Source organism: Somniosus microcephalus, chromosome 2 (assembly GCF_052327205.1).
Source record: "Somniosus microcephalus isolate GS21.2 chromosome 2, FLI_Smic_1.0, whole genome shotgun sequence".
Classification (NCBI taxonomy): Eukaryota; Metazoa; Chordata; class Chondrichthyes; order Squaliformes; family Somniosidae; genus Somniosus; species Somniosus microcephalus.
Genome location: NC_140988.1, coordinates 325,912,535 through 325,929,353, shown reverse-complemented (window position 1 = coordinate 325,929,353; position 16,819 = coordinate 325,912,535). Strand labels below are relative to the sequence as shown.

Here is a 16,819-nt window from a genome sequence, read left to right as displayed (position 1 = left end):
TGCTCCCCGATGCGCTCCACTCGATTCGGTCACTTCTCTGCACTGCCACCAATGCCACCCCTCACGAGAAAATGTTTGTCTTCCCAAGGAAGTCCACATCGGGGACATCGTTACCGCCATGGCTGACGTCCCCAGGGCCGGTACTACTGAGAAGACACGTGAGGGCCAATAAAACGGACCCCCTGGTCGAGAGGGTCGACCTCCTCCACGCCAACCCCCAGTACGCTTACATTGCGTACCCGGACGGGCGGGAGGACACAGTCTCCATACGAGACCTCGCACCCTCGGGGACCGCTGTAACCCACTACCCATTACCACCCCACCCCACGACCCGATATCCAACCCCAGCAGCCGGCTCGCCTTGGACCGTCACCCACGAGGACTACACTCCAGGGCCCCAGCCTACACGGGACGCGACGCCGGAAGCTCCACCACCCCTGCCGTCACCACGTCGATCACAGCGGCAGACAAGACCTCCGGAGAGACTCCAATACACGAACTTTTAAATACACTTCACCCCGCCGGACTCATTTTTAAACAAGGGGTGAATGTGGTAAACCACTGTCATACCTGTCTGTGTCTGTATGTGTATTCCACTAGGTACAGGTCTGGACATGCCTCGGCTGACTCCTCCCACTATTCCAGGTATATAAGTGACTACCTCCCAGTCCCTTAGTATTCTGGACGGGTCGACCACTCGAGACAAGACCTTCATTCTTTAGTTAATAAAAGCCTGATTGTTACTCGCTCAACTTCAGTCTTTTGAGTAATTGATGGCGCATCAGGGGCATAGTCTCAGGATAAGGGGTAGGCCATTTAAGACCGAGAGGAGGAGGAATTTCTTCACTCAGAGGGTTGTGAATCTTTGGAATTCTCTGCTCCAGAGGGCTGTGGATGCTGAGTCTTTGAGTATATTCAAGGCTGAGATAGATAGATTTTTGGACTCAAGGGGAATCAGGGAATATGGAGGTTGGGCAGGAAAGTGGAGTTGAGGGCGATGATCAGCCATGATCTTATTGAATGGCGGAGCAGGCTCGAAGGGCCTTATGGCCTACTCCTGCTCCTATTTCTTATGTTCTTATCCTTCCTTAGGTAAGGAGACCAAAACTGTACACAATACTCTAGGTTTGGCCCTGTACAATTGTAGAAAGACTTTTTTATTCTTATTCCCCAATCCCTTTGCAATAAAGGTTAACATACCATTTGCCTTCCTAATTGCTTGCTGTACCTGCAGGTTAACTTTCTGTGATTCATGTACAAGGGCACGCAGGTCCCTCTGAATACCAACATTTACCAGTCTCTCACCATTTCGCCGCCGATCCTTCATCACTGCTGGGTCAAAATCCTGGAACTTCCTACCTAACAACACTGTGGGAGTACCTTCACCACACAGACTGCAGCGGTTCAAGAAGGGGGCTTACCACCACCTTCTCAAGGGCAATTAGGGTAGGCAATAAATCCTGGCCTTGCCAACGATGCCCACATCCCATAAACGAATTTAATTTTTTTTTTAATATTCTGCTTTTCTATTTTTCCTACCAAAGCGGATAACTTCGCACTTCTCCGCATTATATTCCATCTGCCATGTTCTTGCCCACTCACGTAACCTGTCTATATCCCTTTGCAGCCTCTTTGCGACCTCCTCACAGCTTACTTTCTCACCTAACTTTGTATCATCAGCAAATTGGTGCACAGATATCTGCAATGGGTAGCTGACCTAAGTCAATAATCTAATACCTACCTGTCCAGTCTCACACATTATCGACAACTTTCTTTCTTGCTTTGAATATCTGGAGTAAATCACTGGCATTAAAAATATCTCTACAACTCATTAATCATTGGAGAAGATGAATGGGAAATGTTCAGTTCACTGAAGGTAAGGGATTAAGTTCCATAGGGCAGGATATACAAAGTTTGAAAGAAATGTAGGAGGGCAGTCAAGCTAAATCAAGTAGTGAATAGGTGACTCCAAGCTTGGATTAAGGGAGTAAAAGCAATACAGAAACATAGAAGATAGGAGCAGAAGTAGGCCATTCGGCCCTTCAAGCCTGCTCCACCATTCAATGAGATTATGGCTGATCATCCAAATTCAGTACCCTGTCCCTGCCTTCTCCCCATATCCCTTGATCCCTTTAGCCTCAAGAAACATATCCAACTCTTTCTTGAATATATTTAATGAACTGGCCTCCACCGCCCTCTGTGGCAGAGAATTCCACAGGTTCACCACTCTCTGGGTGAAGAAATTCCTCCTCATTTCTGTCCTAAATGGCTTACCCCTTATCCTTTGACTATGACCCCTGGTTCTGGACTCCCCGGCCATCAGAAACATCCTTCCTGCATCTAGTCTGTCCAGGCCTGACAGAATTTTATAGGTTTCGATGAGATCCCCTCTCAATCTTCTAAACTCCAGTGAGTATAAGCCCAATCGACACAATCGCTCCTCGTACGTCATTCCTGCCATCCCAGGTATCAGCCTGGTGAATCTTCGCTGCACTCCCTCCATGGCAAGAACGTCCTTCCTCAGGTAAGGTGACCAAAACTGCACACAATACTCAAGGTGCGGTCTCACCAAGGCCCTGTATGTTGGATGTCATATTTTGAATTTAGCAGGAACAAGAGAGGAACTTTCAGAGGGGCTATGATCATCATAGCACCAATAACAGGGAAACAGAAGCCCCGACTTAACTCGGAGTGGATATCGAGTGGACGAGGGCCTAGAGCCAAGACAAACACCCCTGACTCTCCCCTGATTTCGGCAGCATGAGACCCAAGCGATTTTAGCATCCAGGCCTCATCTGCATTCTTCGGGTTAATTGCCTGCCCGAGAGTTGCACGTGGAAGGGGAGACTTAAACTTTCCTTGTGGAGCCTGGAGGAGCATGTTTTCCTTACAAGGAAAGTAAAAAGATGGTTAAATACTTAACTCTTAGGAAATCTTCTGGCCCCGACTCCTCTTCCCGCTATTTTCATCGGCTGGGAAGGCCACAATGGATTCGCCGCTTAGGCCACCAGTTAAAATAGCAGCCAGGCTCTGATGATGTCAGCGTACCCTGATCTACATAGTCTAAGAAGTATCCCACTGGTCTCAGGTGAGCGGCCTTGCTGCCTGCTCAGAAGAGCTGGTTGAAATTGAAGACCGAAATTGAAGACTGCAAGAAGGGAGCAGATTGACAAGAAGTTGGCAGGCAAGTCTTCCAGCCGATTTTAAATGTCCGCCCAGTTTCCACCGAGCAGGTAGGGTTAAATATCTCCTATAGAGAAAGGATCAACTATTGGATGACAAGTTCTTTCTTGTATACTCTCTAGGGGCTGGAAGAGGACTGAATAGAATAGAATCCTCAAGCAGTGAGTCCCCAGTTTTAGCCATACGACTAGTGAAAGCACAGAAACAAAACCAGAGACATCCTTACAAGCAGGAAGGGAGAATCAATCTTGACTGCTCTCATTTGTCTCCTAGAGGGGAGTTACAAGGCAGCACTGGAGAAGGATGGGGGGTCCTCAGCCATTCATCTTTTTGGTCATGGTATGAATCAAGGAATGGGAGCTTAAAAGTAGGAAAAGAGAAAATATTGCAAAATTTATAAAAAGAAGAAGGCCCCGATGTTTATGGGGAGGGGGGTGAGGATGGAGGGGGTGAGGATGCAGGAGCGTGGAAGCATGGGGAAAACCTGGCAATAACAGCAACAACTCGTAATTATATAGCTCCGTTAACATAGTAAAACTTCCCAAGGTGCTTCACAGGCACGTTCTCAAACAAAATTTGACACAAAGCCACATAAGGAGATATATGGGCAGGTGACCAAAAGCTTGATCAAAGAGGTAGGTTTTAAGGAGCACCTTAAAGGAAGAGAGAGAGGTAGAGAGGTGGAGAGGTCTTGGGGGGAATTCCAGAGCTCAGGGCCCAGGCAGCTGACGGCATGGTGGAGCGATTAAAATTGGGGATGTGCAAGAGGCCAGAATTGGAGGAGTGCAAAGATCTCGGAGGGTTGTAGGGCTGGAGGAGGTTACAGAGATAGGGAAGAGCAAGGCCATGGAGGGATTTGAAAACAAAGATGAGAGTTTTAAAATCGAGGCGATGCTTATCTGGGAGCCAATGAAGGTCAGCGAGCACAGGGGTGATGGGTGAACGGAACTTGGTGCGAGTTAGGACACGGACAGCAGAGTTTTGGATGACCTTAAGTTTATGGTGTGTGGAAGATGGGAGGCCAGCCAGGACTGCGTCGGAATAGTCCAGTCTAGAAGTAACAAAGACATGGATGAGGGTTTCAGCAACAGACGAACTGAGGCAGGGATGGAGTCGGGCGATGTTAGAGTTGAAAATAGGTGGTCTTAGTGATGTCGGGGATATGTGGTCGGAAGCTCAACTTGGGGGCAAATACGACACCAAAGTTGCGAACAGTCTGGTTCAGCCTCAGACAGATGCCAGGGAGAGGGATGGATTCGGTTGCTAGGGAAACAGAGTTTGTGGCGGGGACCGAAGACAATGGCTTCGGTCTTCCCAATACTTAGTTGGAGGAAATTTTTGCTCATCCAGTACTGGATATCAGATAAGCAGTTAGACAATTTAGAGACAGTGGAGGGTTCGAGAGAAGTGGTAGTGAGGTAGAGCTGGGTGCTGTCAGCGTACATGTAAAAACTGACGCTGTGTTTTTGGTTGATGTCGCTGAGTAACAGCATGTAGATGAGAAATAGGAGGGGGTCAAGGATCGATCCTTGGGGGACACCAGAGGTAATGGTGCGGGAGTGGGAAGAGAAGCTATTGTAGGTGATTCGCTGGCTACGACTGGATAGATGAGAATGGAACCAGGCGAGTGCAGTCCCACTCAGCTGGACGATGGTGGAGAGGTGTTGGAGGAGGATGGAGTCATCAATCATGTCAAAGGCTGCAGACAGGTTGAGAAGGATGAGGAGGGATAGTTTACCACTGACACAGTCACATAGGATGTCATTTGTGACTTTGCTAAGAACCGTTTTGGGACTGTGGCAGGGGCAGAAACCTGATTGGTAGGATTCAAACATGGAGCTCAATGAAAGATGGGCACGGATTTGGGAGGCAATTGCACGTTCAAGGACTTTGGAGAGGAAAGGGAGGTTGGAGATGGGGTGGTAGTTTGCAAGGACGGAGGGGTCAAGTGTTGATTTTTTGAGGAGGGGGTGATGATGGCAGATTTGAAGGAAAGGTGAACAGTACCTGAGGAGGGAGAACTGTTAACAATATCAGTTAACATGGGAGCAGGAAGAGAAGATGGGTGGTCAGCAGTTTAGGGTCACGGGAGTAGGAGGTGGGTCTCATGGACAAAAGGAGCTTGGCGAGGGCATGAGGGGAGATAGGAGAGAAACTGGAGAAAGATGCAAGGCCAGAACACGGAGGTCCTGCCGAATTTAACGGCAGGACCTCATTATAATTTTTATCTTCGCTTTCCCGCCCGGCAGCCAGACAAATTGACAGGCTGGCCGGCTGCTGGGTGGGAAAACCAACAGCAGGAGGCTGCAGCCGGGAACCCTTGGGAATGTTTCCCGGTATCCGGAAGGGGGCAAGCTGGAGATCAGAGGTTGTGAGGGGCGGGGGAGGGGAAGGGGAGAGAGAGGCCATTGCAGGAGGGAGGAAGGCCGGAGATCGGTGCATTCAGCGGGGTGAGGGGTGAGAGGTCTGCGATGCCATTCCTAATCTATTTATGCCAACCTTCTTGGTCAAGCTAATTGGATAGTGCAGGCTGAAATGTGCCCAAGGACATTATCAATGTCAGTCATTCACTAACCCACCAGTAGATGTGCTTCAACAGTGTTCAACAGGACTAATCCTTCACTAGTATTTTCTCCCTTCACTGAAGAGTTAAATTTGCAATCCAGGAGAGTTCTTTGCTTGATTTTTACTCAAATCTATTAGTTGATTTGTGCTTTAAATTTTCTCTCCACCTATCCTATCTTGAGCAAGGTACTAGAGGGCATACCCATACCAAGATTATCAATAGCTGAGCCTGAATCTTTCCTTAGCCAATGGTCAAATATCCATTCTTCCCCACAAGAGTTACTGGATACCAATCAGGATATAAGAGCCCTGACTGATTTTTAAGCCTCCCAGTTGTGAAATACTGAGATAACATTAGCCACGAGCAATGTCTTGCATCTCTGGAGACTGCGGCCTAGATCAGGAAACAAACCTGGGACTTGCATGTTCTGTATGGCCCAGTTCCCGACTATGCATTTCATATACCAACTGAGCCATTAGGGGTGCTATGCTCAGAGTATTTTTTTAAGTTATAGGGGCCATAATTCGAGCAGGAGACTGACAGAACCCACAGGAAAATGGTGGAGACCAGGTTCGTGATGGACCTTTGCCATTTTTGAGAGTTTTCTGTCTACCTTGTAAGGGGGCAGAACCTCCATCTACCCCTCATAAGGCAAATTACTTCAAGGGGATGGAGCCAGGGGCAGTGGGGCTCCTTAAACCAGGGGTTCCTGCTTCTGAACCTGGAAGGGAATCCAACATTTTCATGGTTGCTGGTACATCAAGTGACACCAGGGCACATGTGGGTCCAACTGCTGCTTGCTTGGCCTGGGCCGACGAAGAATTAAAATTTTTGTTAAGAAAAATCTTTTGACAGATGGCCCTCGTGCTCAGGGGCCCAGAGTTTCTGGCAGGCATAGGCAGGCTAGTGCCAGAAATATACCCAAAGTGGCACTTGCTCCCCCCTGACCCATGCAAATGAAGTGCCTTCCCACTGACCCTGCAAACTCAAGCAGGTTCAATGTGACCCCAGCGTAACTGCCAGCATCACGATCTGAGGAATTTTTGGGTCATAGTCTCCAAGCACACAAAGTACAAATTGTTCTGGAAGTTTGACAAAGCTACATTCTATCTGTACATTCATAGTGCAGCCAACTGTTTTCACTGCAGGGATTTCATCGGAAGCAGGAAGCAAGAGCATGTCCCCTGTGTACTCAGTACAAATCAACAGTTACTGAGTACTATGATTGCCTACATAACAACAGTCGCTGTACTTCTGAATAGTAATTCTCTGCATGAGGAGCTTTGAGACATTTCAAAGTGTAAAGTACTGCGTAACTGCATTATTGTATTGTTATGACATTATCTGCTCAGTTTTCTGAAAAATTCCACTTTCTGCACCCTCCCTATGTGTTCCCTGGTGCACGAGCAACTTAAATATATTAAACCACAAGGTTCCGACACACTGGTCAAAGATTTCAGAGGTTGACTCTCTCCCATCTTCAGGATCATGGATTGACGGCAGTTATCGCCATAAAGTCATGCTGAGTCACACATCCCCCGCTTTTTGTCCACAACCCTGTAAGTTCCTCATCCTCGAGTACCTGCCCAACTCCCTTTTATAATTATTTATGAAATCAGGTTCCACCACCTTTTTAGGTCGAGCGTTCCAGACCCTGACAAACCTCTGTGTGAAAACATTTCTCCTCATCTCTCCTCTAGATCCTTCTCCAATGATTTTGAATCTGTGGCCTCTGGTTATTGACGGACTCGCCAGAGGGAATAATTTTTCTCTATCTACTCTATCAAAACCTCTCATCATCCTGAAACCTCTTTTAGGTCACCTCTTAACCTTCTGTGTTCCAAGGAGAACAGTCCTAACTTTTCCAACCTCTCCTCATAACTGAAGTCCCTCATCCCTGGTAACACCCTGGTAAACCTCCTCTGTAACCTTTCTAAGGCTGTTACAACTTTCCTGAAGTGCGGTGCCCAGAATTGTCCACAATACTCCAGCTGAGGTCTAACCAGTGGTTTATAAAGTTTGATCTCTCTGCTTTTATATTTTATTCCTCTATTTATAAACCCAAGTAACCCATATGTGTTTTTAATCAGCTTATCAACTTGCCGTGCCACTTTTAAGAATTTATGTAAATGGACACCAAGGTCACTCTGCTCATCAACACTTTTCAAAGTCATGCCATTTATAGTACACTGTCTTTCCATATTAGTCCTCCTAAAGTGCATCACTTCACGCTTCTCCGCATTGAACTCCATCTCCCATGCTTCTGCCTATTTCACCATCCTGTCACTCTGAAGCCTGTAACTATTCTCATCATGATCTATTACTTTGCAAAGTTTTGTATCATCTGCAAACTTTATAATGCTGTTCAATACACACGAGTCTAGGTCGTTTATAAAATTGATGCCAGTTCTTGAGGAAAGTGAATAACTAACTCCAGGTAAAAGTTCCAATAACAGATTCATACTTAAATATTCAAAATTGTTCCTTTATTTTTTGCCAGGCTGGAAAACAGCCGGAGCAGGCACCTTATTGTGGGCTTATTGGAAATTGTCGCTACAGTACCACAAAGCTATTTTTTCTCACAGAAGAGGTAATAAATAAATATTACCCTAGGGGACGCCAGCTCATTGTGCCACGGAGTGATAAGACATGCATTCCTCCAAATCTGGCCTCTTGTGCATCTCCGACTTCCTTCGCCCCACCATTGACGACTGTGCCTTCATCTGTCTAGGCCCTAAGCTCCATAATTCCTTCCCTAAACCTCTCCGCCTCTCTCCTCCTTTAAAACACTCCTTAAAACCTACCTCTTTGACCAAGCTTTTCATCACCTGTCATAATGTCCCCTTCTTTGCTCACTGTGAAGCGCCTTGGGATGTTTTACTATGTTAAAGCTACTCTATAAATACAAGTTGTTGATTGTGTTTGTGCCTACTATTCCCTACACAATAACAACCTACATTTATACAGTGCTTTTAACATAGTAAAACATCCCAAGACAATTCACAAAGGCAAAAACAGATACTGTGGAGTGGTAGAAGAGTTAGGGGATATAGGCATTAAACAGGCTTTTAAAGGAAGGAAGAAAGCTAGCAAGGCAGATAGGCAAAGGGCCTAACACCTGCTTCAGGCATGGGTTTGTCCTTATCCAATATGGCGAACGGCACACTTCCAGCTGGAAATGTGCGCATGCTTCCTTCCCACAATATTGGAGGCTTAGTAATCCAAGTGGCACTCTAAAACCGAAGACTGCATGGACCAATTTTTCAGCCATTGTGTCTGTACCAGCTCTTTTCTAGAGCAATCCAAATCTAATCCTACTGCACCATGCTCTCGAAATAGCCCTCTATCTTTCTCTGCTTCAAATAGTTATCCAGTTTTCTCTCAAAAGAAGCAACGGTCTCTATCTTAACTGTGTAAAACATTCCATTTTCCAAACAATTCTCTGTGTAAAGAAATTCCTCCTAATCTCTCTCCTCAACTCTCTTAGTGCTAATTTGAAATTGATGACCCCATCACCAACTCTTCAACCAGAGGAAACAGTCTTTTCGTATTCACTTCATCCAAACCTTTCATAATTTTAAAAACCTCTATTAAATCTCCACTTAGCCTTCTTTGCTCCAGTGGAAATAGTCCCAGTATCTGGAGTCTCTCCTCATAGTTATACTTTCCCATTCCTGGCATCATGCCAGTGAATCGACGCTGTATGTTCTCTTTAGTTTTTCTAAAATGGGGCGGCCAAAAATACAGACAGTTCGCTAACTGCGGCCTATCCAAAATTTTGTAGGACGTCATCATTACTTCTTTACTTTTGTTCTCTATGTCCCTATTTATAAAATCCAAGATTCTACTAATTTATTTTATGGCTTTATCTACCTGCACTCACACTTTCAGGGAATTATACATTTCAACCCCTAGGGCGCTCTGTTCCTCCACACCCTTCAGCATCTTCCCAATAAACATCATACTTCCATTCCTTCTTTTTTTTCTCCCGAGGAGAAAGATAAGAGTTAAAGCTGTTTTAATGCCTCAGCCGACGGACTTTATTTTAATAGTCTAAACAATCAGATCGACAGTAAATCTTTATTTTCATAACCTTGTCACAATGTGTCATGTATCTCCCTTTGAACAAAGCGCACTCTTACTCACGCAAACTCTTTTTATATTCACAATACTCTGCCATTCATGTTAGACTCTGTGGTCATACACAGTGTTTTAAATGTCAACACAACAGCATGGATCATTAAAGAGAGACTAAGCTGCATCCTGGGGAGGCTTTGGATTTAACAAGTCACAGCAGGTTTGGGGCATTGCATTGCTAATACTGTAATTAACTTCAGGAACTCTCACAACTAAATCCATCAACCGGGAAGAACAATTTGGCCCATGTGAAGTGCAAATCCGAGATTTAATTAGCGTGCTGCACAACAGTCTGTGAGCCCAATTCACAACCTTTAACCTTTCTCTGTCAAGGGTAAGCCATATTGTTCCAGTTTCAGATTGTGAAATGATATACTCATTCCATTGCTGTATATCATTAATACAATTTAGGCTGCGTGCAATTTTAAAAATTGATCCACATGAATTCTTTTTCTAAGTCTTGGTTACTTATCCTGTATTTAATTATTGCTTGCAATGGTTTTCATTTAACTTCAGAAAATATCTGAGGCCTTGAAATGACACTGCATGACACTGTTGAATCAACATGCGAAGCATTCTTATCAAGTTTCTTTGCCAGCCATTTTAACAGAGACTTCCATAAAGATAGCGGAAAATGGCAACTTTAGGCTTCACTTTACACTCAAGGGTGATTTTAATGTCTGCTGTTTTTTGGGCGGGCGGTGCTTCTGCTTTGTCCATCTGATGGTGTCGGCGGGAGGTCCAATCCATTCAATACACACTTAATTTTCTGTACCTGTCTGGGTCTGGTGTGGCGGGTCGCAACCCCATTGTTGCTTCCATCCCGCTGCAGAAAACGATTTTCCGATAAAGGGCCCTATTAAGCCCGCCCTGCATGTTACCCAGTCCAATTAAATGGTGTGGGTCTGATGCGTTTTCAGCCAGTATATTTAAAGGAGCCATGGCCACGTTGCATTTGAAGGTTCATCTAGGAGTGTGCAGGCAGCACACTGGAGGTTTTCATTGCTCCAAATAGCTGGAGAGATGTCTGCACAGAGGCAGAGGGCTGCACCCTGGTTCTCCGACAACTCCCTCCATATCCTTGTGGAGGGAGTCAGAGCACGCAGGGAGGTCCTCTTCTGAGATGAGATGAGGAGAAACTTCTTCACTCAGAGGGTAGTAAATCTATGGAATTTGCTACCTCAGAGAGCTGTGGAAGCTGCGACATTAAATAAATTTTAAACGGAAATAGACAGTTTCCTAGCTGATAAGGGAATAAGGGGTTACGGGGAGAGGGCAGGGAAGTGGACGTGAGTCTAAGTTCGGATCAGCCATGATCCTATTGAATGGCGGAGCAGGCCAGAGGGGCCGTATGGCCTACTCCTGCTCCTACTTCTTATGTTCTTATGTTTTTATGTTCTTCCAATGGGTGGAAGAGGCCTCCCCAGGAGACAAAAAGAGCCTGGCTCCAAATTGCAGAGGAGGTCAACAGCAGGAATGTGCTCAGGAGGACCTGGGTGCAGTGCCACAAACATTTCAATGATCTCAATGGCCCAGAAATTCCGTTCGCAGGCCTCCCGCGGGCAGAGAGCTGCGATCTGGAAAAATCTGTGCCTGGACCGGAGGGCTCCCGGGAGGGGCAGAGTTCCATTGCTGGGCCTCTCCAAACTGCCGGTGTGCAGGGCCCACATATCCCAGAGGCGCAGGCGGTTCGCAGCGTCCCTGGGATCATGTGGGCCATGGGGAGCCAATCAGGGAAGGGAATCTCCCTTCATACACTTGACAGGAAGACCTGTCAAATATATGAATGGAAATCACCCCCAAAACATAGTAAAACTTCAAATAATTTTTTTTTTTTAAATCACATTTTTAAAATGACTTTAAATTACATAAATTAAGTATTTTAAACAAAAATTATATTTTTTGAAAAAAATAATTAAAGTTTTTAATGGGGCTAAAAATAAACTTACCTTTCTTTAAAGTATTTTTAAATGATAAATCAGCGGAAACATTCTTTTTTTTACTTTTTTCAATTCTTATCCTGGTAAAAGCAGGCCTTACGCTTGCTTTTCCAGGTGCAAGAATTGTAAGTGTTTTCTGCGGGCGGAGGGTCTCCAAAAAGCGGAACTCTCCCCCCGCAGTGGCCCTGCTCCCGGGCAGGCGGAGGATCTGTCAAGAGCTTTCTTGACAGATCGGAAATGCCAGTTTCCAGTGCATGCCAAAACCGACATTTCCATTGGCCCTACGGGTGAGTACACAGCGCGTACACACCTGTAGGGAATGGAATTTCTGCCTCATTAGATCAGGAAACGTTAGTACAAAGCCACACTCAACTTCATCCTGCTGTGCCTCTCATCACATCCCCATCACTCTGCCTTCCCAACGCTACTCCTGCACATTCTTACTCACACCAACATATCTTGCACGTCCACCCATCCCTCTCTCTCTATCTACATTATCACATCCCCTTCTCACTAGCCACTCCTCACACTCACCCTCATCCTAATGCAATCATACCAACTAACAACACGCAAGGAGCCCACTCGGCATTGCCACCCCAATCCATCAGAGTCTCCCTCTAAAGATGTAACCCATCCATTCCTTACACTAATTCCATCACTCTCACTCAACCTTCTCTTCTTTCCCTCCTTGCAGGAGAATACAGCACATAATAAGAGGGAGAGGGAGAGAACTGGAGGTGGTCCTCCATCATTTGCGACCCTCACAACAGCAGAGGAGGCTGCGTTGGAAGTCTCAGGAGTGGCCAAGCAGCTGGAGGTAGGAGATGGAGAGTGGGGGACATCTCAGCAACCTGGTGAAGGAATTACATATTATACAGCCACATGGCACACAGCAGTCACTCATATGGGGACTGATGTCAGCAGTCAGTGAATGGTCATCATACGCATAATGGTATCTGTGCCCATTCTTGATATGACATATCTAACTCATCTCTTTACTCTTCCACAGGTCCATCAAGAGCCACCCCACCCCCCCGCCCCATTGTCCAGGAGGAAGAGGAAAACAACTCCTCAGAGGAGCCTCCAGCCTCTGAGGGTGCAGCATCACCAGACATAAGTGCACCCAGCACCAGCGCAGATACGCATACCTCGGTGGGTCCCACGCAAGATAGAGTAGTGTTGTCACTTGGTGTGTCACAAGTCATAAGTGAGCAAGAGCAGATGGTGGAGACAGGGACAGCAGGGAAGACTCCTCGTCAGAGGCCGCAGGACACTCCCAGCTCTGCTCAGCTGCATGCGGACGCTGAGTCTCGGGGGCTATCCAGAAAGAGGGCAATCTTGGAGGTGCAGGAAGAAGTGCAGGAGGCTCTGATTTGTTTTGCGAGCGCGATGTCTGCGAATGTGCAGAGATGGAGGAGTCCATCTCCAACATGAGCATCACCGTGTCGCAGGTGATGTTGATTGTAGGCTCTTCCATGGATAGGATGGCCACCTGCATGGAGCAGATAATGCGCCACTCACAGGAGCACATGCTATCTATGGAGCAAAGATGGCAGAGGCTCATAGACCTCCTCTCTAGGAGGGATGCCAGCATAGACGTGGGTCCTCATGGCCCCACTGAGGTGCAGCAAGGTGCTCTCCAGCTCCTTGCTAGCAGGGAAGTGCAGAGTGGCCCATGACAGTGAGAGGGAAGTGTGGGGTCCTCTCAAAGCACTTTCACTTCCCCATTGCCACCCCCTCAGTCAGAGCCACAGATGCCTCCTCGGATCGCGATCTGCCCCCGCACAGTCGCAGGAGGAGCAGACTTTGGCGGGGTCAGCAGAAGCTCCAAAACCCAGAAGACGTCTGCCAAGAGTGTCTAAACAGTCACAGCAGGGAAGTGAGCAGACTGCCTCTACCTCTGCTGAAGCCACAGGGGTAGCAACTCATAGAAGCACACAGAAGAGAAAGATGACACACAAATAGTATTCACAAGGGTAGCTACTTTGGAGTTTTAATCAATGTTAATGGCAAGATTCCGTTAATGTGATGTCAACCATTGAAATCTTTATTTTCACCACTTTGCTGTCTGTGCACCTTTGGAAGTGGCTTAGTGAGTTGCAGTGACTGGTGAGACATAACGGTACCTCTAGCAATGGTGGTCAGCGTGAAAGGAATGGCTTGGTTATTGCAGCGATGCTTTATGGTGTTGCTGTGGGGTGGTGCCACCCTGGCGCAGCATAAAGCAGCCATATGGGTGTACAGCGTCAAGTTAAGTAAATCTGGACATGATGAAGCCATCCCTGGCCTCCCGGGCAGCAATGGGTTCGGGTGCTGATGCCCTCTGTCCTGTGGAACAGCAGATGGTTGTGGAGAAGGTTGGTGTTGTTGTTGGTGCTGCTGGTGTGTCTGGTGCTACTGGTGTTGGGGCTGATTGTAGTCCGATTCTGAGGACCAAGGTGAGAGAGTATAAACGGCACCCATGCTGATGGAATAGATGGCAGGTCAAGTAGAGTTGAAAGAAGCAATCTGTCAATGGTGAGAGAGGTTCTTCCAATGAGATGACACTGGATGGAGACTTGTCTGGAAACACTTGCAACCTGCAGAAAGTTAAATCTGTGCTGGCAATGTATCCAGCAACAGCTTCTGCCTGAGGAAAGTGTTCAGCTGTGAGGTCGGAACTTTTATAGTACATTTAATACTGTCAAGTAATTAGCTGGAGCAATGGCCACTCAACTCCTGCCTCAGATTTCCCACATTACAACAGTAACTACACTCCAAAAGTACGTCATTGGCTGTAAAGCGCTTTGAGATGTCCAGTGGTCGTGAAAGGCGCTGTATAAATGCAAGTCCTTATTTCTTTCTTTTCGTGTTGACAGATGTGTTTCCCAAGCTGCATGAATCCCGTGACCATGCAGGGAAATTTGAAATGTAGAGGGGAAAAGGCTCTTAGGTATCTGACAACAAGCTGGTAATGATTTGAATTAGGTCGCCCACCTCTGCGGGTCAGGTCGCTGCCGCACTGGCAAATGCACCCGAGGGAAAGGCATGTGGGGGCGGGATGACGATGGGTTCCCAACCCGCTCCGACTTTTTAAAAATTTCCCACCTGACCCGCTTCCGGTTGCGCCCGCACAGACCCCAGAAAATTCTGGCCTTAGTGTCAATTAGTGCTGTTTGGGGCATGCGAATTAGGAATTCATTTGAGATTGCCCCCATGAAAAAATGCACATGTTAACAGGATTAAACAGCATTTCTTAAAATCAGAAATACCATACTAGACCATTACATGACATTTTACAGCTAAGTTACCTCGTGTCCTTCCAGAAGTCGTGTCTTTCTCCTTGGCAATGCGTCAGCTGTGGAGGTCTTTGATAATTCTTCAGTCTCATCAAATCTATTAGTGCACATTATATGCAAATTGATCTGTAGGTTCTTTTGCAGACATAGCTTCTTTGGTAGTGGCATATTAATCGGCTCCTTGTTTAATTCTTTTATATTCAGCCCATTAGAAATTGAATCACATTCGTTGTCATCAGGTTGTTGCAGCTCATTTCTCAAATTTGATGAGGCTGTATCCATATTGAGGACCGCTTCCTTAACAGTAATGACTAACCCTGTAGCACTATTATGCTTTGGTGATTGGGTTATAGTATGGTGGCTCATAGTAACTGCTGGGCTGCTTGTGTAAGGCTGAAGAGAATTCTCATGTAAATATTGTACAGGTTTTGCATGGATTTTGTGTCTGTTGTCATTTCTTGAATGGAAAGAAGAGCCTGGGAAATCAGCACCACTTACAGAATTTCTGCTGTCTAACCGATGTTTCATTGAAGTCTCGCTTCTCCAGTTTTGTGAAAACACATTCTCAAAGAGGTCAATGAGAACTCTAACTGGTGGAATGTTGCTTTGATCAATGCTGCATTCAGTGCCTGATCTGTAAGTGTTGTACCTTTGATTTTCATGTCTGTTGACGGTATCAGTATAGAAAATTCCATCAGAAATGCATTGAGGTGCAATCTTACGTGGCAAACTAGAATTTTCTGAGATTTGTGATAAGCCCTCAGGCAAACGTAATGCTTCATGAATAGAAGGACAGCACGTCAATGAAAGTGGCTTAGGGAATTCAAAAACCTCAGGAAAGTTGCCAGGTGTAGTCGGAGTAGCAAGTGCCAGTGCAGTAGTTTCTAAATTCAGTTGATAAGGAGACCGATGGGAATAACTCAATCTGTTTATTCCATGCTCAACTTTTCTAAAATCATCAGAAAGTTCTTGTTGGTCAATGTCTCTGTTGTCAAAGAACGGACTCAGTGACCTATAACCTGAGTCAACAGAATCCCTGAATGCCTGGTGTTGGCAGTCATCTTTACATTTGACACTGGAAAGTGAGTCAAACTTATGTAAGCATTTTTGGTTTGTTTGACTCAAACATGGACTATTCATCTTTTTGAAGTCAGGCAATTCATTAATTTCATTAAAATCCATTGGAGAATTCATCTGTAATGGTCTATAACAAAGATCGAGTTGAGTAAAATAACTATAGATAAATACATATATCACCAAAAATGAGTTCTACACAGGTCAAAGGAACAAATCAATTTTACACCAAATAATATTGTATTAAAGATTTGATGTCAAATTTTGTAAATGTAAAATCAGTGTTAAAAATACAAAATTAACAAAACCAAGATAAGAAATTTGGAAGGGGTGAGTGGTGCGGCGGCGTGGCAGTGCCTGGTTGTGATAGTACATTGTGCCATAGGATAATAACACTAGAAGAACATAGGAAAGTATGGAAAGAGAAAAGGGTATTTAATCGAATAAACTGACCCCTTCTGACAAAATACAATTTGCATTGACATGTACTCTGCTCGATTTACTTAATAACTTGACTTCAACAACGCCTCCCAGCCCTGTTACCTCGACCAATAAGAAACATAAAACCAGCAATGTCATGGGAACAGCATCATTTCCAGGGTTCCCCACCAAATCACACACCATCGGGACATGGACATATA

At 45.8% G+C, this 16,819-nt stretch overlaps 1 protein-coding gene across 2 annotated transcripts in view; it reads right to left on the bottom strand.

Moving 5' to 3' along the window:
* LOC147123562 (uncharacterized) overlaps positions 1 to 16,331 on the bottom strand; it is a 119,075-nt gene extending 102,744 nt beyond the window's left edge. The window contains exon 1 of one of the 2 annotated variants that reach the window (XM_085974656.1): positions 15,117 to 16,331. In XM_085974656.1, the coding sequence (XP_085830782.1) occupies positions 15,117 to 16,298 (1,182 nt within the window). In that variant the 5' untranslated portion in view covers positions 16,299 to 16,331. The remainder of the gene's footprint in view (positions 1 to 15,116) is intronic. The other variant, XM_085974647.1, reaches the window with a different exon arrangement.
* Between the last annotated feature and the right edge of the window lie 488 nt (positions 16,332 to 16,819).